At 37.7% G+C, this 26,373-nt stretch overlaps 1 protein-coding gene across 3 annotated transcripts in view; it reads right to left on the minus strand.

Moving 5' to 3' along the window:
• The window catches only part of STAT4 (signal transducer and activator of transcription 4), a 107,894-nt gene that overhangs the window by 16,690 nt on the left and 64,831 nt on the right, over positions 1-26,373 (minus strand). For all 3 annotated transcript variants that reach the window (XM_021074683.1, XM_021074684.1, NM_001197305.1), the window contains 10 exon segments: positions 25,165-25,257; positions 22,659-22,737; positions 20,623-20,708; positions 18,724-18,875; positions 15,965-16,123; positions 15,172-15,264; positions 10,741-10,800; positions 10,173-10,190; positions 9,992-10,085; positions 7,851-7,895 (listed from right to left, as the gene is read on the minus strand). In XM_021074683.1, coding sequence (XP_020930342.1) covers positions 7,851-7,895; positions 9,992-10,085; positions 10,173-10,190; positions 10,741-10,800; positions 15,172-15,264; positions 15,965-16,123; positions 18,724-18,875; positions 20,623-20,708; positions 22,659-22,737; positions 25,165-25,257 — 879 coding nt within the window.

Raw genomic sequence — 26,373 nt, forward strand, 5'->3', positions numbered from 1 at the left:
CAAAGGGGATGTGGAAAAATTGGAGATGGTATAGAAAGCTTAAATGATTTAAAAAATAAGCCCTGTGGGAACATATGAACAGAAGTGGAATTATCTAGACCAGCAAAGTCAGGGTGGGGTTGGGGGTGGCAGAGTCAGCTCTGGGAGAAGGGGAGATCTGCTACTGAATATGTGTTAATAAAAAGCTGGAATCCATTTGTACTGACTTTCAGAAAATAAAAGTTCTTACATGATGATATGAATAACTTCATGAGGAAGCCTTCATTGATAATGAGGAGTGTTAAAATAGAATTTGTTACTGTGAAGGAGGTAGAAAATGAAAAACTCCTCTCTCCCTTGGACTAGATCACCGTGGTACCTTACACTGCCTGGACATAGTCAGATTGACTGGCAGGGGCAGGCGATTGCTTCTTACTGGATCAGAAGGAAGTTGTTACTGAAAATTTACTTAGACCAACCCTAAAATTACTCCCAACACACCAAACAGCCAACCCCCTTTCCCAACACCACCCAATATGTTGAAATAAATTCCTTTTCCTTTGATTGGGTACGAGATGAAGTTTTTGGCTTAAGTTTAAGCACCATGTTGAACAAAATCCCATATTTTTCAAACAATAGAACATCTCACTGCCCTATGGGGAGGAGGTGTTTACACCGTGCAGAACACTGAGACAAATGAAGAATCCATAAGTCCATGTTCACTAATGAGTGCCACTCACGTTCTCACTGAGTTCACTGGCAGAACTTGATTCGAGCCTGTGCAGAACATTTGAGGCCTGAGGCAAGCGCACAGATGGATACCACATACCATATGTCTAAATATTTAACCATTATGATAGTTAACAAACTGTTCAAATACAGTCTAGCTTCCTGCTTTGACATCTAAGCTTTTTCACATGACCTAACTGGCCAGGTTTTGGATCCTCAAAGTCCCACTGAAACATGCTGGTCTGGGAAGAGCGTGGCCATCCTGGACCATTGTCCATCCCTCCTCTTCCACCTCTGTGATGGGCTTTCATGACTAGTGTGCCCCCCAGGCCTCTCCTTGTGCCTAGAAATGTTTGCACGGTGCTTGGGAGAGAAGACCTGGGAAAGAGGTCCATACAAGCCCTGGAAGTGGGCTTGAAGTCTTTTGGGCTGGGAATTCGGTGGTTCTGGGCTCTGGATGAGCACATATCCTTGACTGCACAGACATCTCTCTCTGCAGAAAGGGTGACAGGCAGAGGAAAGCCAAAGGGAGCCTTTTAAATTTGTTATCCTTCCTCCATGCTAGCCTCTATAATTTTGTATATGATAATTCATTTTGGGTAATTCTCTCAGATCTTTGGATTATGGTACTTGGGTGCTCACTGTCCAAGTGGCAAGAGGTTTAGAAAAAAATTTTTTTTTGGCTGGGCCTGTGGCATATGGAAGTTCTGGGGCTGGAGATTGAATGCAAGCCACAGCAGTGACAACACCAGATCCTTAACCTGCTGCACCACAAGGGAACTCCACAAGTCTTTAAAAGTGTGAGAAACCAGGACTCCACAAATATACCAATGACACTCAGGACTGTCCAGTAACTTTGGAAAAAGACTTTATGCTTTAGATATTACTTTACTGAACTAGAATATGTATGGTAAGAAGTTTTCTCAGTGATTCAAACTAATTTCTAATGTTTACTTTGAACCCCTGATGCAATTGTGAGGCACATTTAGACTGAAATCCAGCAAGGAATGTGGCATACAATACACATGAATGGAGAAGAGCAGCTCTGACCGAAGGACGTGCCATTAAATTTCAAAGCCTGCATGGCCATCTATCAATCTTTATTATTTCATCAGTGTAGTCCAAGCCACAGACTGCTCAATCTCACGTTCCCAGGGGCCATTCCTTATAGATTGGGAAAATATCACAGATAAGATGAACCATTAATATCTGTATTAAAATCTGTTTTAATCATCTGAGATGATTATAGATTTAAAATATCCATATTTATGGTATTTAAGTTATATGACGTTGCATATTATAACTGGATTGGTTACACATTACTGCATTAAGAAAAGCACCCACTGGATAATCTGCTAAGAAACTAGAAAACTGGCTGAACAACCTGACCAGGGCTCCACCTGGAAAAAAAAATACAACTCAATGAAAGGTGTAGTTGTCATCATATTCTTTTTGTTTCCTCTGCTCAGGGCCTAATAGCACACCCTGAAAACCTAGGGTATGCTAGTGAATGGTTATGGCTTTTGTCTTTGGACTTAAAAGACAGCCTCTGCTAAGAAAATATGACAGGGATGAGGATGATTTTTGTGGTTGTCTTTTTTTTTTTTTTTAGTATTTTTAAATTGAAGTAAAGCTAATCTACAAGGTTGTATTAGTTTATGGTGCACAGTATAGTGATTCAGTATATATGTACTCTTTTTCATATTATTTTCCTTTATAGTCTATTACAAGATATTAAACATAGATCCCTATGCTACTCGATAGGACGTTGTTGTTTATCTTGTTTATGTCTCTTAACAAGCCATGATCTATGATAATGTTGCACATGGAAAATTATGTGTAATAGAAAACAACTGCAGGGAGTTTCCATTGTGGCCGAAAAGTAATGAACTCGATTAGTGTCCATGAGAATGCAGGTTTGATCCCTGGCCTTGCTCAATGGGTTAAGGATCTGGTGTTGCTGTGATCTGTGGTGTAGGTTGAAGACACAGCATTGCTGTGGCTGCAGCGTAGTTCGGCATCTGCAGGTGCAATTTAACCCCTAGCCTGGGAACTTCCATATGCCAAGAGTGCAATCCTAAAAAGAAAGAAAGAAAGAAAAAACAACTGCAATAATCCATTCACTTAATGAGTATTTGTTGGGTCCCTGTCCTGTGCTAGACACTGGCCTAGATGCCAGGAAACTAAATGAGAGAAGAAATTATGGTACAATCACATGAGAATAGACCTTTATCACAGAGTCATATGAAATGAAATGATGTAAAGTGACAACAAATTCTCAGCCCACAAAATAAAGGACTGTACGGAAGGTGTTGCAGAAAAAGTCTTTTTTTATTTTTTTATTTTTAGGGCCGCACCCATAGCATATGGAAGTTCCCAGGCTAGGGTCAAATCAGAGCCACAGCTGCCAGCCTACACCACAGCCACAGCAACGCAGGATCCAAGCTGCATCTGCAACCTATACCACAGCTCTCAGCAACACCAGATCCTGAACCCACTGATCAAGGCCCGGGATCAAACGCGCATCCTCATGGGTACTAGTCAGGTTCATTAACTGCTGAGCCATGAAGGGAACTCTGAGAAAGTCTATGTTTTTCGTGTTATGCTTATACCAATGTCTGTCTTTAAAAAGCATTGTAACTACTTAAATTGGTTCAGAAGAAATCAAGTTCCTGTGAAAATGCTGGGGCTAGTCTAGTTGCAGTGGTGGATCTGTGTTTGAGAACACTGAACCTTGAAGGAACATCTGTTTGGCTATTTTGTTAAATGAAACTCAAGTCACCCAGGCTTTACTAATAGCTTCTTTATGCTTCATGACTTTCCACCACATAAACAAAATTACCTAACACCTCAGTCTGTGGCTAAAACTGTCATTTATCAGTTAAAGCCTACAGACAAAGAGCAAACTAGAGAGGGACTGCAATTCCAGCCTCCTTGTTCAAACAGTTTCTGCATTTCAACAATCACTCTCTAGCCAGCTCCCTGCTAGATAAGGACCTTGGGAAAAGCTGATTCCTGAGAATGTTTATTTTATAGGGACAGACTGAAGCTTTCATAAAGTTTGGCCATTTGCTAGGCAATGGAATTATTTTTTTACTACAACTCTTTTCAAGGAAAGTACAAAGACGGGAGAAAGAGGCAATAATTACTAACCTTGATTTTGCGACAGCATGTCTACAGATTCCTCATTCCAAAGTAAATTCTTGATATCAACGTAATTTTTAAAAAATCACCCTACCCTCTGTTGCACTTCTAGGGAATCCAGAATCTCAGTCAAAGGAGCTTCAGAGATTATCTAGTCCAAGGATTTTCAAACCTTTTTAAATCCTGGAACCTATTATTGAAAGTAAATTTCCCACCTGGGTCCCAATCTGTAAACTACATAAAATAGAGCTTCCTGATTGAAACAGGGGCGGGGGACCCAGGGGTCCACCTTTCACCCACCTTCAACCCAGAGGTAGATCCTTTGGTCTCCCTGGTCTTCTGGGAACAGCATGGGTCTAATTCAGCTTTCTCCCTTCCCCCAATGCTGCAGCCAGGAGCCCCTGCACATCCTGACATGTCACGTCTTCCTGGATAATCTGAGTCAAACAGCCATGGGGTGCTGCAATTCTCTGGAGGGTTGGATTGACAACCTTGGGGAAACTGTCATGGTGTGTTCTCCATTGTTGAATGAGTATTCAGTCTAAGCTCTCACAACCAAGAAAGTAGAACTGAGGGACCCAAAGTTGGGTGGGTAGGGTCAGAGGGCAGGCAGTGGGGATAGTGGGTAGACATGCAACTGATAAAAGGGGCTATGGGGTGGTCTGAGGTTTCATGGACCTGGAACCAGAAGAGAAACATACTCAGTGGCCATTGAAAGTTTCCATCAGAGCCACCTGGCAGGTGGTCAGAGGAGGGATAAGGAGTTTATCTCCTAGGTCAGGTACCAGCTTTAAAGCCATTTCCGTACCTGCTCTTTACTGAGGTGGGGGTGGGGGGAAGCCTGGAGCGCTGATCAGGAAGCCCATGGCAGACATCAGCACAGCACACTGCAATTGACTCTCATACACACCATCTCATTTGGTCCTCCCAACAACCCTATGAAGTGCAGGTACACATGAAACCATTTTATCATTAAGGAAATTGGGAGTTAGTGAGGTAAAGCAGCTTGTGCAAGGTCAGCTCCCTGTCAGCGGTAAACCAGACTGAGTGCTATTTCCACTACTGCACCCATGTGCACAGGAGATAAGGGAGATGTCAACATTTTCTGCAGGAGCATTAATTTAAATTCCTTCTCAACTTTGTAAAGATGCTGGTGCAAGGAAGCTACATGATTTCTCAGCAGATGGGTAAAGTGAGGACAACAGCAGCAGCTGCAGCAGAGAGGGAAGGCTGGGATGCTAGGTGCAACCCCACAAGGATCTCCCTTATAGGAATCCCAGCAATGGGGAGTCTGTGATGAGATAAAGGGTGGGAGGGAGCCAAAGAGGATGCCAGCCAGTGCAGCCTCTCCCAGGTGAGGTTTTGTGATCCCAGAGGTAGGAGCCAGATTGCTATGGTTTGAATCTCAGCCCAACCACTCTATGCCTTAGTTTCCCTAGCCAAGATAAGTATCACGGTAGCAGTATCTATTTATATAGCATTTTTGCAAGACTTACCTAAATCAATGCCAGTGAAAGTCTTTTTTTTTTTTTTTTTTTTTTTTGCGGCACCTGTGGCATGCAGAAGTTCTTGAGCCAAAGATGGAACCTATGCCACAGCAGTTACAATACTGGAATACTGAATCCTTAATCTCTAGACCACCAAGGAACTCTCCCAGTGAAGCTCTTAGACAGTTCCCAATATATAGTAAATGGCATGTGAGGATTTGTTAAATAAGTTCTTATCAAGCTCTGAACTCCTGCCACTCACAGATAAGCAATAAGCAGCAGCTACTATCTGAAATTTGAAAATGAGGTTATAATGTCCTAGCTTCCTATTTTCCTGAAATTTTGGTTACTGCAATCCCTAGACCCCTGACTTTATGAATCCCACTTTATCAACAGATCTTCCTATAGCTCTTTCCTGACTTTCATTTCTTCATTCTTACTGTCCAGCCAAGCCCCTGATTCCCAGGCTCATGTTTCTGAGCCCCCTTCATACATTGTGTGACTTTTCAATTGTTCTTGTAGCACATAAAAGAATGTTCAAATCTGGTTTGTTTTAAAGGTACCTAAGAGTCATATTAAAATTCTATCAACAGGGGGAGCTCAAAGAATAGCTTAAAGTAAAATTATCCATATCCGTCAAATTTGGGGGGAAAAGAGGGGAAGAAATAAAATCTTTCTGGGGGAAAAAACTGTAACTGCAATGTATACATCTAAGGATGACCTGACCCCCTTGCTGTACAGTGGGAAAATAATAATAAAAAAAAAAAAGAAAAGAAAATCTTTCTGATATAACTGTATGGTTTTGTTATTAATCAGAAAATAAGAAACAAATTCAAAGTGAAATAAGTAGGTAGTGTTAATGAGACATTATTTTTCTATAATAGAAGATGATTTTTTTAGATTTGTCTCTAGAGAAATCCAAGATTTTAATTTTACATTCACAAAGATGACAATGTACTAGAGAGTTGAACTATTTAGATTTATTCCCATTCAATTTGTTTTACTTAAGAGTTTTGAAGTATTGTGTTTAGTCTATTCAGACTTACTAATACTATTCAGGGAGATCACTGCATGAAATGCTGTATGCAACTCTGGCCAAAATTCCAGGGAGATTTGTGAAATAGGTTTTTATTTATAATGTACTAATGTTTTAATCAGGAAGTTTGGAAAACCTTTATGGACTTCTATAAAGTGGGAAGAATAATCCCTACTTTTTAGTTTATTAGAATGTCCTTAAACTCAAAAGCTTTGCTACTATGATATCTGGGCTAACCAAGGTTCTCTCCTGGGAAGAAAGCCTAGATCATCCTCGGTGGGGCTGTGTTATTTGGCAAAAGAGTTTTAAGACATGGTTAAGGGGATCTTTGTGGTTTTGTGGGGCGGGCTAGATTGACTGTAGTTGAACACTGGATTTATAAAGTGCTTTTTTCCTTCCAAATAATTCAAAGAGATTTCTCCTAGGAGCTGTGACTATAAAGCCAAGAGATACTCTGATCTCTTAGAGGAAAAAAGGGCATTCTATCTCCTTCAGATCATTTACCAAGGATCACATTTTCCATCACTGTCAGAATGGACTCAAACCCAGGTTTTCTAATTCCAAATACGTAGGGCACAGACATATGCCCTAGTATCTAGGTCAACGAAATAGATGATTTCCAAAGCCACTCCCAATTCAGGATTTGACCACTCTATTATTATTTATTGACTCAAACTTGAACACTTGGGCTGCATCAGTTTGTTCTTTTAATCAATTCATCCAGTGAAGTACCAACCTTAGATATAAGAGCAAAGCAACTGATACCATAAAGTAATAGAACTGTTTTTCACCTGTGATTTTCACATAGCGTATCAAGATGTTCAAGACTTACCTCTTATCTGTGGAAAATAAGTCATTTTAAGATATTTTATAATTATAGAGGACTGACTAGAGAAATTATAGCTCATCTGTAAAATGCAATACAATGAGACCACTTTAAGCCATGTTCTCTAGAGTATTTAAGTTTATGGAAAGCTGTTCACCTCACCTTGCAGTAATAAAAAAGCAGGTTATAAAACAATGTGTGTATATACTTTTAAAGTAATATATACATTGGAGTTTCCCCTGTGGTGTAGCGGGTTAAGGATCTGGCATTCTCTCTGCAGCTGCTCAGGTTGTAGCTGCAGCTCAGATTTGATCCCTGGCCTGGGAATTTCCATATGCCACAGATATGGCCCCCCAAAAAGTGTATTATAAAAAATAAAAAATAATGTATACATAGAAAAGTCCCAGAGTCATGTGAACCAAAACATTAATGGTTATTTTCTTAGGAGGGTATTATAGGCAATTTCTATTTTCTTCTTTTTAAGACAAAATTTCTTATATTGTCTGCAGTTATCAAGCTTTACATGTGCAACTAGAGAAACATGAATTTGACTTTATATAAAAATATAAAGGGCAGTTGAAGAGCTTCATAAAAATAAGACATTATAGATTATTTCCTAGAAAAATCCTTTAGAGAAAACATTTCCTACCTCATTTCCTTTGTTTCCAGCACTAGACTTCATTTCCTTTGGTTGCTTTGTAAAAGAAAACAACAGTGTTTAGATGGAGAAGCATTATCAGCTAAATATCAAATTGGTCATATCTATTATAGGGGTTTTATTGGCCACAATTTTGACTTCTAGAACAGTAATCCATATGTTTTCTTACTCACTGAAATCTGACATAGCTGCCCAGATTTGACAGAAGGGAGTTTCCTGTTTCATCTCACGGGAGGACCCCTGAGAAACTTGCACTGAGACAGTGGAGCAAGTGGCTCTAAGGTTGTGTTTTTCAGCTGCATTTTGAAAAAAGCAAATTATGCTGGGACATTTTAGAATATATTCAATGCTCCTTTGTACCTAAAAAGTATCATCTAAGCTAAGCCATGATGATTCTCAGTGCCTACAAAATCAAGTCTAACACAGGGGCCTGGGGAAATCAATGAGGCAGTGCGCCACAAGGCATGGCGAATTACTAAATGCCATGGGCTAGGAGACACAAACATCTTCATGACACAGACTACTTAGTAGGAAAAAAAAAAAGGGAAGAAAGCAAATTGGTGTGTGCAATCTGACCCACTTTAAAAAAAAGGAACATATGTATATAAAAGAATGAAAATGTAAAAATAAGGATGTCAGTGAGTGTTTCGTCAACGTATTGGGCTCATAGGTAATTTTTAATTTTTAAAATTTTGCTTCTGTGACTTTCTGTATTGACTTTTGTATTAAAAAGTGACTAAAGGATTTCCCATTGTGGCTCAGTGGTTAACAAACCCGACTAGTATCTATGAGGACGCAGGTTCAATCCCTGGCCTTGCTCAGTGGGTTAAGGATCCAGCATTGCCATGAGCTGTGGTGCAGGTCGAAGACGCAGCTCGGATCCTGCATTGCTATGGCTGTGGTGTAGGCTGGCAGCTACAGCTCCAATTCGACCTCTAGCCTGGGAACCTCCATACGCTGTGGCTTCGGCCCTAAAAAGACAAAAAAAAAAAAAAAAAGTGATTAAAGGTATTATGTAAAAGATAGTACATGTGAAAATGCTTTGCAACTAGAAAAGCACCCTGAAAAATAAGGTTTCATTATTTTACATTGTATCCCAGCTGGAATAGAGACCTAACCACTTTTTGGTATGTTCCTTGTCCTTTTTCCAAGTGGCTCTTTTGGGAAACAGCCATCTCTAAATTAAGGGCCTCTTAATGCTTTACTTATTAGCAAACATTGGCCATTATTGAAAGTTCCTTGAGAATAGGAATTGAACTTAAGCACAAAGAGTGCTAGTTATCAGGATGTATATATAATGAGACTTCTCATTACATTTTATTGATTTAGCAGTTTTATAAGGAGGAACTCAGCTAAAAAGAAATGTACTTTTTAATACTGAAGAACAAGCAAAAACAAAACAAAAAATGAAAGCCAACATAAATTTATGTATGTGGATATCTCTCTGTTAAGATAAATTTTATCTTTTAGAAAGTAGACCTTTTGAGGCTGACCCAGTGGTGCCCTGACATTCAGGGGAAATAACTCCTAAATACTAATAAACCAAATGAGTAACGTGTTTTTAGTAAGACAAGCAGTAGGGTCTTTGGGAATCTAAGAATTATGCAAAGAATTAGAAAGAAAGCAGGCAGAGAACTCTAGGTTAAGAGGAAGTGGTAAAAACAAGAAGCAACAGGATGAGGCTGGGTGAGAAGCTTTCTAGAAATGCCAAGGCGAACTATGTGCAGCTCACACCCAGGAACAGCCTGTTTCCCCAAGCTAAGCCTCCTAAAATGAAAGGGCCTTTAGCCAGACATGTCATTATTAGGTATCACTTGGGATGATTTAAAAAATGAAACCAGAAATGCCCATCCTCTATAAGACAGATTATCTCTGTCATTACTATCAAAATATTTTAACCAATTATGACATATATTTAGGTATAATATCACCAGTTTTAAGAACACAAACCTTCTGAGTTAAGGTTTAGTGTTCTTTGTACCATTTTTAACTCAATGACGCCACGTTTTATTTCTCAATAGGGCCCGTAATTCACATAAGAAACACTAAAGAACAAAACACATTAAATTATAAGGCCCATTGTGTTTGATTTGTAAAAAAAAAAGCTTGTATGATTTTACTGCCAAACTCACCAAATGTCGAAATTCTACAGAGAGACTCCCGTTGGAAGATTCTTCAATGGACATGGCTTTGACATGTGTTCCACAAAGCACAAATCTTCTATTGCTAGAGAGGAAATCTTAGCTGTTTATATGGTCTCAGGTAAAATATACTCAGGAAAACCGCAAAAAAATTCTAAAGTAAGTGTCTTACCTGAGAGTTGAAACATTCCTGTAAAACCAAGAAGAGTCTTTAAAATGAGTTATTTAATAGATCTAATAAAAACTTTTCTATGATACTTTAGAGGATAGTACATAAAACTTCATTTCAAGTCTTTATAGTAAAATTTTTAAAGTTAGTCTTCATCAGAGTTCTGATAAATGTTTGAACCTCAAAGTCAAATGTTTGAAGTAGGTTGATATGCTATGTTAGAGAAGTAAATTTAAAAGTTTAAAATTATTCTATAAAATAAGGACAATTTTTTTTTTTTTTTGGTCTTTTTAGGGTCATACCCACAGCATGTGGAAGTTCCTGGGCTAGGAGTCAAATCAAAGCCATGCGCCATAGCCACAGCAACACCGGATCTGAGCCTCATCTGTGATCTACACTACAGCTTGCAGCAACACGGGAACCTTAACTCACTGAGCAAGGCCAGGGATTGATCCTACATCCTCATGGATACTAGTCAGGGTCTTAACCTGCTGAGCCACAACCAGAACTCCAACAACACTTTTTTTTTAGTTATATATTTTCATGTTTCAAAATTTAATGAGAAACTTACTTGTCAATTGATGCTTTCACCTTTACCTGATAGTTTAGTTCTGGTAATTTTATTAGTAGTCTGGAAAGACACATAAATAAAGAATTAAAGATAAAAATTTAAATGAGACTAAAAGTCTTTTTACATTTAATGATTTAAATATATTTATGTATGACAAATACATGTAAAGCAAATTCACATTATCTCCTATCAGTATGTTTTTTAAAAAGTCCAATTCCTCTTTGCTATGTTACAAATATTGACATCAGCCACTTAATAGAACACGTATTTGGAAAGTGTTTCCATATTGCTTCAGTTGATGTATATTGGATAATACATTGGCTAGTCAGAAAAATAGCTAGATATTTTGACTAAAGCCCAAATTTGAGTAAAATGAACAAATATAAGAAAAAAAATTGCAAGTTCATTAATGTAGCTCCATTTTATTCTCATACTATAAAAAATTGTAAGTTTAGTAAAACTAAATATTTCGATGATAACTGTTTCAAGGTAAAATATTGAAAAAGACTAGGACTCTGGTAGAAAATGGAAAATTCTACTTCAAAAGAATTTACAATCTTTAAAGATACTATATTAATAACAGCAAAAATATTCATAACTAAAAAAAGACCCAAGTTCAAACAAACATGCGATCAAAGGCCAGAATAACAATTCCTATCATTCCTTCTTGTGTCCTTTACTCCTTAGTTTTCCCCGACTCTTCTGATCTATATTCTATGACATATCCTCTCTGTAGGTTCAGTTCAGTTTCAGAGATATTCACCGAATCACTTACTCACTCACTTCTCAGGCACTCATCCTAAGCCTCATTCATTCACTCAGCATGTACTGTGTTTCTCATATAAACCCAGTGTAGCCCCAGGCATTGGAAAGCTGGCATAGTGAAGGTGAGGGAAGGAGAAGAGCAGACGTGGCTGTACATTGAAGGAAGAAGTCTAGCCAAATAGATAGAATATAGAGAATGGTGATCAGCAAGTGATTGGCATTAGGGAAATATAATCACAGATAACAGACAGCCCAAACAAGACAAAAAGAATGTAGCAAAGGTCTCTTTAAAATCTTTCCAGGATTGGTTTCTGTGCTCATGGTATGATAAGTGTATAGCTGTTGGTAGTGAGGGGTAAAGAGGTCATACATATGAAGTAAGACAAGATGTTTGCCCTCTCTGCTTTCCTTTCTATTTCAAGAAGGATATGATTCCCTAAGATGCTAACAAAAAGGGAGTCCCATGTTTTCCCCTTCCTTTGAAATGGGAGGATGGAATACTATGGTAGTGAGGGGTTTTAGGGAAAATCTTGAATGCTAAGTAAAGGATCATCTATCAAGACAGTGGGGAATGGGGTATTGATAAGGAAGGGGACTGAACAGTTAGGTGGAAGAGGAGGGCAGAACACCCAAGCCAGGGACTAATGGTCTATGCCCCCAGCAATCAGTTCTAACAACATGCCAGGTGATGCCCCTTCAGGGACCTCCTCCACTCAGAACTCTCCACTGAGCATCCCCATTCATCTTCCTTTTAGTCCCAGAGAGCATCTTAGACTGAATAAATCATCTATGGGGGTGTCTCAAGGAAAAGTGGGATATATACCATCCTCCTCTCTTATTCCCTTTAGTGTTACAATTTTCTGGGTTATACAGAGATGTGGGGATGAGGGAGGAACACCTTCTGAACATCATAATATTTTAAAAGGGAACCTGGCCTCTGCCTTTTGTTTTTGTTTCATAAAGTCTTGGTGCAAATTTATACAAAGGAAATGATTAAGAATTTCAAGTAGGCTTTCCGAAATGCAAACGAAAGTTGAATGCCTTCCTTTTAAAAATGAACTTCCTAGGTGATGGCTGTTAACTAAACTTGTGGTAATCATTTTGCAATTTATGCATGTCAAGTCATTATACTTAAACTTACACAGTGTTATATGTCAATTACATCTCAATAAAATGAAACTAAACTAACATTAAATTAAAATGGAGTTCCAATAGTGATCTATGATCAGGGAGGCTATCATGGGATCCTAAATCACCTTCTATCGTGGCATCACCACCTCTTGTACTAGTCTGGAATTTCAGCTAGTAACCTAGTAATTAGGCATTTAAAGCTTTGGAACTTGGAAGATTGAGGCATGATGAAAATCTTTGAAAGTTTAAAGTCCAACTCATTAAGTGTCATTAGGGAAAGCAATATGTTTTGATTTGCTCATGTTAATGGAAAGGATCAGATACACAGTTAAAGCAACAACAATATAAATATTTTTTCTTTAAATCAGGCACTAAGTAAGGATATGCTGAAAATCATGATGTTGAGAGTTTTCACGGAAAGTCCAATAAGCTAGTTGCTGGGTGATCACAGGTGAAGAATGTGCCACTATATTTCCTGGATAGAGTATTCAAACCCTTCCATAATCTGTCCCCAATCTATCAACTCAATTCTCTCTCTCCCTGCTCCTCATGCTTATAAAACAGGCCCAGGAAGTTATTTCTGTCATCTCACCCTCCCATACTCCTGTTCTCCTTTCTGCTGTTCCTTCAAGGTCCTTCCTCACAGTGATCACAAAGCATTCTCCATGCTTCCCACTCTTCTCTCAAGTCAACCTTTTGAATAATTAACCTCATGTTGTCTGATGTTCTGTTGATTTTATACTTTCATGCTAATAACTCTCATTCTTCATTTTCATGGTCATAGTCTTTACAGGCAGGGCTCTCTTTAACATTTCTGTGGCTATTTACCATAGCTGAGTGCTGGGCAAGCAGGAGGTGCTCAATAAAGAACAATTGAACAATTCTCTAACATGATACACAAAAATAAACTCGAAATATATTAAAGACCTAAATGTAAGTCAGATACTATAAAACTCCTAGAAGAAAACATAGGCAGAACACTCTTTGACATAAATCATAGCAACTTCTTGTTTGATGCACCTCCCTAGAATAATGAAAATAAAAATAAAAATAAAACAATGGGACTCAACTAAACTCAAAAGCTTTTGCACAGCAAAGGAAAGCTTTAAAGAAAACAAAAAGACAACCTACATGGAGTTCCTGTCGTAGCTCATCAGTTAACAAATCTGACTAGCATCCACGAGGATACAGGTTCAATCCCTGGCCTCGCTCAGTGGATTAAGGATCTGGCATTGCCATGAGCTGTGGTGTAGGTTGCAGATATGGCATGGATCCCATGTTGCTGTAGTTGTGGTGTAGGTCAGCAGCTGTAGCTCCCATTTGCCCCCTAGCCTGGGAACCTCCATATGCTGCAGGTGCAGCCCTAAAAAGCAAAAAAAGAAAATCTTTGAAAAAGATGCAACCAACAAGGGCCTAATCCCCCAAATATGCAAACAACTCATACAACTCAACAGCAAAAAAACACTAACAACCCAATGGAAAAATGGGCAGAAGATCTAAATAGACACTTCTCCAAAGAATAAAGACCCATGAAGAAAATGCTCAACATCACTAATTATTAGAGAAATGCAAATCAAAACTACAATGAGGTACCACCTTACACCAGTCAGAATGGCCATCATTAACAAGTCTACAAATAACCAGTGCTGGAAAGGGTGTGGAGAAAAGGGAACCCTCCTTCACTGTTGGTGAGAATGTCAAATGGTATAACCACAATGGAAAACAGTATGGAGTTTCCTCAGAAAACTAAATATAGAACTACCATATGATCTATCAATTCCACTCCTTGGTATATATCTGGGCAAAACTATAATTCAAAAAGATACATGCACCCCTTTGCTCATTGCAGCACTATTCACAACAGCCAAGACATGGAAACAATCTAAAGGTCCATTAACAGATGAATGGATTAAGAAGATATGGTATATACACACAATGGAATGCTACTCAGCTACAAAGGAGAAAAAAATAATGCCATTTGCAGCAACATGGATGCAACTAGAGATTACCATACTAAGTGAAGTTAAGTCAGAGAAAGACAAATACCATATGGTATCATGAACATGAGGAATCTAAAATATCACACAAATGAATCTATCTACAGAAGAGACTCAGAAACATAGAGACTTGCGGTTGCCGGGGATGGGGGTGGAATGGACTGGGAGTTTGGAGTTGGTAGGTGCAAACTATTACATTTAGAATGGGTAAGCAATGAGGTCCTACTGTACAGCACAGGGAACAATATCCAATGTCTTGGGATAGAACATGATGGAAGATAGTATGAGGAAAAAATATATGTATGTATATTCACATTATCTTACATGTGTATCTATATATACACATTTTTTACATATATTTTATATATATATGACTGGGTCACTATGCTGTACAGCAGAAATGGGCACAACACCATAAATCAACTATACTCTAATTAAAAAAAACAGTTGAATGAAAGGCACAATAAGACAAATTAGCCTTAATTACACAGTGGTTGTGGCAGCATAAATATGAAATGATAGAATATATTCTGCCTACCTTAGCTTTACAGTAAACTGAATGAGAGTTTTAAGTACCATCGGCCTCTGAGGGTGGGTTGGCATACATGGCTGTCGTTCAACCACAAATGAGCTAGGTTCAAAGGAAATAAAGTGTGTCATTTGAAAACACTGAACATATTGACAGGCTGAAAACCACAGAGGAACAGGATGCTGTCCTCTTATAAAATCCAAATTTTTCTACATTTAGAAGACATTCAAACCCCATTAAGCTCAAATCTTTCTAAGACTTCTCATAAATAATTACTGGGAGATGGGAAATACCTAAAGATTGTCCCTAAGTATCAACAGTAAATTCTTAATTGTTATACTTGAGTCAAGAATAAAAGCCCCAATCTGTTTTTATCACACTAAACATCCAGTAGAAAGTTAATAGCATGCCTTTTTTGAGCTAGGTATTAGGATTTCTGGTAAATACTAGCATATTTTTTTCTTTAGATGAGATTATAAACATAAGCATGTTTTCCGCCCTTCATTTCTTAAGATATGTTCCTGAGACAAAACCCTTGAAATTTTCTTCTTTAAAATATGAAAAAAAGAACTTTTGGTGGGCGATGTGCTTGGCTCATGAAAAACTGAGTTAGCTGGTGGGAAAAGTGTTGAGGAGTAAATAGTGAAGAGTAGAAATGTTTCTGCAACTCTGGAGCTTTTTTCACATCACCCTGAGGCTCACCATGTAACACCTCCCTACCACTCCTTCACTTTAACCCCAGCCAGGGTGTCCTTCCAGCTTCATAGGACTGAGGCATTTAAACGGACAATATTTGACTTACTTCTTAAAAAGGTTGTAGATCAAGAAGGTGACTCTTTCTAGCAGATGTGCTCTTTGCAACGGGATGGGATCACCTTCATATGTCATTTTGGTAGACTGCTCCTCTAATTTCTCCAACTGCCTTCTGAGTTGGAACAGACTTTCTGCCAGCAGTGTAAAGCTATTGAACAGCAAATGACAATCGCAGATAGTTTTTCCACTTAACAATCCACCATTTTACTTATTAATCATAGTTAGCAAATATTAAATCATTATTAATTAGTCACTTGATTCCATTAAAGGTTAGTGACAGTTTATGTTTATTTTCCTAATCCAGTTTTTCTCTAAAATGCATGACAATAAAATAAATAAAATGTAGGAGTTCCCATCATGGCTCAGTGGTTAACGAAACCGACTAGCATCCACGAGGATGTGGGTTTGATCCCTGGCCTCGCTCAGTGGGTTAAGGATCCGGTGTTGCCATGAGCTATGGTGTAGGTCACAGATTCGACTCAGATCCAGCATTTCTGTGGCTATGGCGTAAGCCAGCAGTTACAGCTCCAATTTAACCCCTAGCCTGGGAACCTCCCTATGCCGTGGGTGCGGCCCTAAAAAGACACACACACACAAAAAGTACAGATGCTGTTTCAACATTTAAAAATTTTTACCTTCAGTTACAGATAAGAAATTTTTTAGAAAATTTTGTCACTATCTAGAACCAAATCCCTTTTAATTATCCTTTATAAAAAGGCTATTAGGATTTCCTGTGTGGCTTAGCAGTAATGAACCCAACTAGTATCCATGAGGACACAGGTTTGATCCCTGGCGCTGCTCAGTTGGTTAAGGATCCGATGTTGCCATCAGCTATGGTATAGGTCATAGACACAGCTTGGATCCTTCGTTGCTGTAGCTGTGCTGTAGGCTGGCAGCTGTAGCTCTGATTCAATCCCTAGCCTGGGAACTTCCATATGCTGCATGTTCAGCCCTAAAAAAAAAAAAAAAAAAAAAAGTCTACTAAACACGTGTATTTTTATTTATTTATTTTATTTTATATTTATTTATTTATTTAATTTTGTCTTTTTGCCATTTCTTGGGCTGCTCCCGTGGCATATGGAGGTTCCCAGGCTAGGGGTCGAATCGGAGCTGTAGCCACTGGCCTACACCAGAGCCACAGCAACGCAGGATCTGAGCTGCATCTGCAACCTATACCACAGCTCACAGCAACGCTGGATCCTTAACCCAATAAGCAAGGCCAGGGATTGAACCCACAACCTCCTGGTTCCTAGTCAGATTCGCTAACCACTGAGTCACGACGGGAACTCCCACATATATTTTTAAAACATGGCACTCACTAAAGGGCAAAGAAAGAACAAATTCAAAACTTTAAAGATACATGATCTGAAGAATGTTTATTGTAAGAATATTAAGGAAAAAAAAAAACTCAATAGGGGCCCCCTCAACTTATATTTGTAATGAGTCCTAATTATCAGCCAAAATTTTTCAATGGATCTTTCTGGAGATAAGCATCTGCTTGGAGTTTTACTCTCTCGGTGTGGTCTCAGCTTAGAAAGGGAGGTAGCGCTTGGGCTGGAAGTGTGAGGAAGAAGGAGATTGAAAGGAGCAAGGAAGGGGCCTCCAATCAAGAAGAGGCAGAAGTCTCATTAGAATTGATAAGTCCATGAGCCCTGACAGCAGCACTTTCTGCTTAAAGTTTATTCCCCACATAACACTGTGGAAAGAACTGCCAACCCCCCGCTGAATTTGGTATGGGCACCATTATGGGCTATGCTCTCTATTGCTCCCTTTGTTGTTTACCTTGTTTTCACGACAGAGTATAGTGAAGGTTAGAGAATCAAAGTACCCCCACCACCAAGGAAAATTCATAAATTTGAAAAAGAGCCCAATGATTTTTCTTGAGAAGTAGGTCCGGCAGAGCAGAGCTTTTAGTGCAAATGTGCCCAGTTACTACACATTTTCATTGTATTGAATTGAATCCTTGAGAAGCAAATTTAGATTTCAACTGGACGTTTTCCTTCTTTTCCATTATATTTTCTAATTGTTCTTTCACTTAGTTTCACTTTGCACTGATGAAGGGGAAAACCCTATCAACATTTTTTTCCTTTTAATTCAAAGGGCAGTATCTATATACGATTGCGCGCGCGCATGTGGGTGCGTGCGTGTGTGCATAGGCAGGGGAGTCCATTTGAGATCCTTCACTTAAATGCAAAACGAATTACTTTGTTGAAAACACAAAACTAATGGTTAACTCTGACATCTTAAGATACACGTTTAAAAAATGAGATATAGCTTTTGAAGCTAGTGTTTCTTATGCCCTTTAAGAAGAAGTATTTATTGCTGATTTGAAAAATTCATTTGAGCCTTTTAATGTTTTTTTTTATGGCTGTGCTCGTAGCATGTAGAAATTCCCAGACCGGGGATCAAACCCATGGCACAGCAGCGACAGCTTTGGATCCTTAACCTGCTGAGCCATCAGGGAACTCCGGAGTCTTTTAAGATTGATATATTGTATAAGAAAATTAAGCAATTCTTAAGTATTCTATAGATTTCTATAGATGCTTTATTTTTCTTTCCAAAGGAATGAAAATTCAGAACACTTAAATAATTACATGTTTTCAACTGTAGAGTTCCCAGCTGCTAATAAGACATCAATAAACCGAATGAATTGATGTTTGGATCTCAGCCTGCATTCTCTGGCTGAGTGACACTGAAGTTTTGAACTTCCTGTGGTTTTCACTGGAAACTAAAGTCAATTTGCTTTACCAGTTTTGAAGCTGGTCCAGCCCATTGTGGAGTGGACCTCCGATGCAAGCAATTTGCTGCCGCCTCTTCCAGTCCTGCAGCTCCTCCACCAGCATGCTGTTCATTAACAAGTCCGTCTCATTCACTATTTGTGTCATCTTACTGAGGGCTTCCTAAAAACAAAGGTGACTATTGAGAAAATTTTTACAACACATAACCAAAGGCACTCATAATTCAATCTATAAATTGACCTAGGAGGTAATGCCTTGGTTAAAATTTTGACCAAATATTTTACCAAATACTACCTTCTACTTGCCTTTTCAAATAATTTTAAATTATTACAATCAATTAATGTCAAATTAATTAATGTCATGAGGAAAGAAGCATGACCACAGTTACCATTCTCATAGTATCTCATAATACTCGCATATCATTTGGTATGTGTTGAATTTGTAACTTCTGTAACAATATTGAATCCTGTAGTAGTAAAAGCCATGCATCTAGCTTTTTAAAAAGCTATTTATATACTGAATTTATATTCTTATAAATATGTTCATGCATTTATTTTTAAAGGTACTGACTAAAATTAGAGACTTCCTGTGTTAGTTTTTATTATCACTTTATCTGGGTTTTGGAAGGCATAGTGGGAGAGAATAACTTTCAAAAGCTTAGGGATTAGAAGATACAAATTCCTACTCTGGCTTTGCCCCCAAGTTATATGAATTTGGACAAACCATTTAACTTAGCTGGAACTCGGTCTTCTGTTCTATATAATCAGGGGAATGGACTCAATTATCTCCAAGCATAAAATGTACAGCATCAGTTCCTTATGCATAGAAGCATTAGGTTTATCATGAGTTAAATATCTGCATGTTTAAAATCTGACATGCAACTATTTAAGTTTATAATTAACTTAGAGTGAAAATAAATTTTGCATTTATTTCTGCTTATACAAATTCCTACCAAAAAATTGAAGCCAAACTTTTAGAAATGAACTATGGATTTATCGGTGGCCAGTTAAATTTTAATTGCATCTATTTTCAAGGAGAGGTAAAAAACTAAAATAAAGATGTTTCTCCTCTTTTATTATCTTTATTATTATTATTATTTTTTTTTTGTCTTTTTAGGTATTTCTTGGGCCGCTCCCGCGGCATATGGAGGTTCCCAGGCTAGGGGTCGAATCGGAGCTGGAGCCACCGGCCTACGCCAGAGCCACAGCATCGCGGGATCCAAGCCGCGTCTGCAACCTACACCACAGCTCACGGCAACGCCGGATCCTTAACCCACTGAGCAAGGGCAGGGACGGAACCTGCAACCTCATGGTTCCTAGTCGGATTCATTAACCACTGCGCCACAACGGGAACTCCTGTTTCTCCTCTTTTAAACCATTTTATTGAGTCAGAAAAATGTTCTTCCTCTCCTTGGGAGGAGGTTAGATTGAGTATGTTCAGGCCTCAATGGACGATCCTGAAATCTACAAAAGTTACTTAGCATAATGTCATTTTTCAGAATAGAAACTGGAACACTTATTTTTTCAATAAAATTTTAGTAGTCATCAAGAAATATTTTATTATACATGTTCAGTAGAAACTGTATCAGTCATACTCAGTACAGCAACTAAAACAGTCATATGTAAAATAGTGGCAAATAAAAACTTGTAAAATGTTCATCTTGAAATTAACGATAGCTACAGTACATGTACCACATAGGCAAGATTAGGTAGACTCTAAGTAAAGAAGTCTTCCTTCGTACTCAGAGAAACAGAGCAAACAGTATGGTACTCTTCCTAGAAACACTGACTTTTAGTCATTCAGCATACATGGAAGTGATAAAATCTAAGAGCTTAATGTCAGTAAGATTCGATATAGGAAAAGGAAAAAAAAAAACAGGCAAAAGACTGAATTAAAATTCTTTACTAGCCTTTCTTTTGAAGTCCAGGCTGTTCAGCATTTCTTGCAGAGTCAAAACTTCCTGATTCATTAGAGCGCTGTTCTTATCACCCTGATCTGCAAAGGAAAAGATCAGATTTAGAGTCATCTTCAAACAAAGCTCTCTGCCATCCTAAGATCCCAGGATGCAAAAACCTAAAAGAGGCCATTAGGGATGAGCTTGGAAGTAAATCCCTGACTGTTCATTTTGCCAGGAGGAACTACATCCATGCCTGTGAGAGAAGGGCTCTTTATTTTACAGATCTTGAGAGAAGACCATTCTTCACATCCTATCTCTTTTAGGCAGAGAGGAGAAAGTTTCTATAATGGATTCCTAGATAATTTCCACACAGGACCTGAGCCGAATCTGCAACATACACCACAGCTCACAGCAATGCCAGATCCTTAACCCACTGAGCCAGGCCAAGGATCAAACCCACAACCTCATGGTTCCTAGTTGGATTTGTTTCCATTGAGCCACAATGGGAACTCCTCCAATGTTTTTAAATTATTTCAAAAAATTTTAGAATTACAAAAAAAGGCACAATAGCACAGAGTTCTTGCACATTCTTCATCCAAGCTTCCTCTATTGTCTTACATAAGCATAGTACAATGTTCAAAGCCAATAGATAAACATTGGTACAACCCTCCAAACTAATATAGACCTAGTAAGAATTTCTTGGATTTCCTATTGTGGTGCAGTGGAAAAGAATCCAACTAATATCTCTAAGGATGTGAGTTCGATCCCTGGCCTTGCTCAGTGGGTCAAGGCTCTGGCTTTGCTGTGAGCTGTGGTGTAGGTCACAGATGTGCCTCGGACCCTGAGCTGCAATGGCTGTGGCGTAGGCCAGCAGCTGTAGCTCTGACTGGACCCCTAGCCTGGGAACATCCATATGCCTCACTTTCAGCCCTAAAAAAAAAACAAACAAAAAAGAAGAAGAATTTCTTCGAATGTCCCACTAATTGTAGCACATTTTAAATGACCAATCCATTATTATTTGCAAATCTTAGATATTGTAAATATTCTCATTTTTCCCTTACATTTCTTAAAAAAATCTAATTGTAAACAACTTTAATATTTAACCACAGTCAAATAGACAGCAGTCTTTACATTTTGAAATTTATGCAATTATCGAAATTATGTTTTTGAAAATTTTTTATATGAGGAAATATATACAAGAAAACTTTAGCCTAAAATACTACATAAAAAGCTATATAGAAGATGATTTCAATTTTTTTTATACATAGATATGTATGTATTTGAACATGCAGGAAAAAGGCTGGAAGAAGATATACTAACATTTTGACAGTTTATATCTAGATAGCAGAATTTTGTGTGATTAACTTTTGTAAGGCTTTCTTTCACTTTCCAAATTTCCTAGAGTGAATCACATTCCTACTTAATAATTTTTAAAAATTATGTTTAAAATCCCATCTAGGGGAGTTCCCGTCGTGGCTCAGTGGTTAATGAATCTGACTAGAAACCACGAGGTTGTGGGTTCAATCCCTGGCCTTACTCAGTGGGTTAAGGATCCAGTGTTGCTGTGGCTCTGGCGTAGGCCGGCGGCTACAGCTCCAATTTGACCCCTCACCTGGGAATGTCCATATGCCACGGGAGCAGCCCAAGAAATGACAAAAAGACAATTAATTAATTATTAAAATAAAATCTCATCAAGGGATAATATTAGCAATGTCCTGATCATATTAGGCAATTATTAGTAATTTTCTTAGTTGTGGTAATGATATTTGATTCTATAGGAGAATGTTCTTAATTTTTAGAGATGCATTCTGAAGTAGGTAGGGTTTTCTATGAGCTTTATAACTTACTTTTAACTGGTTGGTAAAAATATATTTTTATGGAAATAAAAGGAGTAAGCAAAATAAATAGTATTCTCCTGAACCCTCTCTTCAAAAAAAAAAAAAAAAAAAAAGGATAAATTTATCAATTCTGTTAGTAAAGAAGAAACCCCAATCAATCATGTTGCCTTTACATCCCATTGTGGAATTATAGACAAAACAAAAACTTACCCATTGTCTGAATTGTTTTATACCTGTAGTCAAATTCATCTTGCAGATCTTCTAAATATTTGGTATCTTGTTCTGTCATCTTTTTATAAAAGAAAACATATTCTGTTGTTACAATTAAGCATGTCAATGAAACATCATCCATCATCAGTATTTCAAAATGCACTGTTTAAGTCCCATTTGTTTGTTTTTGTTTTTATTGTTATTACTCTAAGAGGTAGATCTGAGAAGATATTGCTGTCGTTTATGTCAGAGAGTGTTTGGCCTATGTTTCCCTCTAAGAGTTTTATAGTATATGGCCTTATATCTAGGTCTTTAATCCATTTGGAGTGTATTTTTGTGTATGGTGTTAGGGAGTGTTCTAATTTCATTCTTTTCCATGTGGCTGTCCAGTTTCCCCAGCACCACTTATTGAACAAGCTGTCTTTTCTCCATTGTATATTCTTGCCTCCTTTGTCATAGATTAGTTGACTGTAGGTGTGGGGTTTAATTCTGGGCTTTCTATCCTGTTCCACTGATCTATATTGCTATCTTTGTGCCAGTACCATATGGTTTTCATGACTGTTGCTTTGTAGTATAGTCTGAAATCAGGGAGCCTGATTCCTCCAGCTCCATTTTTCTTTCTCAGTATGTCTTTGGCTATTCTGGGTCTTTTGTGCTTCCAAACAAACTTTAAAATATTTTGTTCGAGTTCTGTGAAAAATGTCCTTGGTAATTTGATAGGGATTGTGAAATGAAAAGACAATCCACAGGATGCGAGAAAATATTTGCAAACGAATCAGCTGACAAGGGATTAATCTCCAAAATTTATAACACCTCCTACAGCCCAAAAAAACAAACAACCCCATCAAAAAATGGGCAGAAGATCTAAACAGACAGTTCTCCAAAGAACACATACAGATGGCCAAAAAACACATGAAAAGATGTTCAACATCATTCATTATTAAAGAAATGCAAATCAAAACCACTCTGAGGTACCACCTTACACCAGCCAGAATGGCCATCATCAAAAAGTCTACAAACAATAAGTCCTGGAGGGGGTGTGGAGAAAAGGGAACCCTATTACACTGTTGGTGGGAGTGTAAATTGGTACAACCACTGCAGAAAACAATATGGAGATGCCTCAGAAAACTCAAAATAGAACTATCATTTGGTCCAGCAATCCCACTCCTGGACATCTATCCAGAGAAAAATATGACTCAAAAGGACACATGTACTCCAATGTTTATTACAGTACTATATGCAATAGCCAAGACATGGAAACAACCTAAAGGTCTATTGACAGAGGAGTGGATAAAGATGTGGTACAAACACACAGTGGAATATTACTCAGCCATTAAAAGGAAAGAAATAATGGCATTTGTAGCAACATGGATGAAACTAGAAATTATCAGGCTAAATGAAGTCAGTCAGACAGCAAGACACCAACATCATATGCTATCACTTACATGCAGAATCTAAAAAAAGGACACAATGAACTACTTTGCAGAACAGATACTGACTCGCAGACTTTGAAAAACTTATGGTTTCCAAATGAGACAGGTTGGGGGGGGGTAGGGGAGTGCACTGAGGGTTTGGGATGGAAATGCTGTAAAATTTGGTTGTGATGATTGCCATACACCTATAAATGTAATAAAATTCATTAAGTAATTAAAGACAAACAAAAACAAAATGACCAGTTTAGGGCTTCCAATCTTCAGTATTATCCTAGACTAACTATATAGTATCTACACTTTTAAAGAGCTAATTTCCATGAATGTTGAATAGTGCTAGAAGAAGCACTGTTTTTGTTCTTCCATTTTCTCTTTCTGACTGGAAATCTTTCAGCATCTTGCTTCTCATTTCTCAACTCCAAATGTGCTACTAATATCTTTTTTTTTTTTACCTGAGAATACAGTATTTTTTTCCATTTTTGCTCCATATAACTCCGTGTTAATGTATGAATGATCTTTTTGCTTTTAAAATCTCCATTCTGAATCATTATAGTTCATGACAATTCAGTTTTAAATTATTCTTCTATTTCTTAGAAAAAAAATACCTATGCTCCCTCTGTGAATCCTGTTCATTTATGTCTTGGAGGTTTTTTTCTTTACTCTTCTCCAAACCTGGTGGTGTTTTTCTGATCAGACACAACAAGATCTGGGCTAAAGGCTTTTCATATAGTATAATCTCATGTGGTCTTCACAATAATCTTTTAATGGCGGTTATCCTCGCTTTTGCAGATGAAGGAACAGAGGTTTAGAGATGTCAAGTAACTTACTTGTCTGAGGTCACACGGCTTCTCATCGATGGAGTCCGGTGCAGAAACACCAAGCTCCAGTAAATTAAAGTTTAAAAGTTTCTCCCAAAGAAATATCTTCTAATAGAAATACAGTATGTGAGAGATTTATCTTATGACAGATTAACCTATGACCTCTGTGTGCACTAACTTTGGGCATATAACAGAAAGGTTCATAGTTGTATGGGGATAGTAGCTAGTCTTGCCCAGTATCTACAAGAGATCACTCACCTGCACACTATTTTTAATGGCAGCCACTTTGTGCTCCACATTCCTCTGTCTTTCAGAAACTGAAGAACTTTGTAAGGATTTCTCCAGAGGACCCTGGAAAAACAATGTCTTAAAATTTCAATGATGTTGATAAAACAGGTTTAAGATGAATATAGTACATATAACATACTTTGAATTGAGGTTTGGATGAATATGATATGAAATACTCTACAGCCATTAAAAATCATGCTGTTGAAAAATATTTAATGACATATAAGTCATGTTAAGTTGTTACAAAATAGGGCTAATTATAAGACACCACATATTTATGATCTCTGTTGCTTATGTATGTATATATATGTATATTTATTTATAAGTACCTGGATATGTGTATAGACATGTAAACTGAAGTACATGTGATTACAAGAAAACATATACCAAAATGTTAGCAGATGTTATCTTTGAATAGTGAAATTACAGATAATTTTATGGTCAAAACTTTTTTCCCTAATTTTCTATAATAGACCTATATTGCTTTTGAAATTCTACACAATGAATACATGTAATTTAAAAATTAGTAGAGTGAAACTACATTAAATTGGATTTAAATTCAGAATTAAGGATGTTGGATCTGCCAGAATGAGATTTATTTTTACATTGGAACAAAGGGAGTTTGCTAAAGAATATGTAAAGCTATTAGCTTGGTTAAATAGAAAGGCTAACCCAGCTGCTCTGCACCCCATTTTTTGGCCCCTCTAATGATATGTTCCTTACATATAACACTTGCATAGATATATAAAGCTGAGAGTTAGAATGTCAGTAAAACCTTCACCTTACAGTTGGGCAGAGAGGTATGGTTAGAAAGGATGATGACTAAAATCTATAGCAAATCAGTAGCAGAAGCTCAAGTGAAACTCAAGTCCTTGACTATCAATCAAGTGTTCTTTCAACTATATCACATTCTTCAGATAGGTAAAGCGTTTATAAAATTCCCTCTCTCTCATTTTAGTCTCCATTATTTGTATATGTGTGTATATGTATATATCTCCACATATTTGTCTACTGGTTTGAAATCTGCAAACTGATGCTTCTTTGGTGGTAGTTTGTGGTACTAGCAGATTATTTGTGGAGTGATTTTAATGAACATCTTTTCCAATAAACAAATGTTTCTAATTTGGCTGATACTTAACATTTAAAGAAAGCAACATACAACACACACACAATGATGAG

The sequence above is a fragment of the Sus scrofa genome, chromosome 15 (assembly GCF_000003025.6).
Source record: "Sus scrofa isolate TJ Tabasco breed Duroc chromosome 15, Sscrofa11.1, whole genome shotgun sequence".
In the NCBI taxonomy this organism is placed as follows: domain Eukaryota; kingdom Metazoa; phylum Chordata; class Mammalia; order Artiodactyla; family Suidae; genus Sus; species Sus scrofa.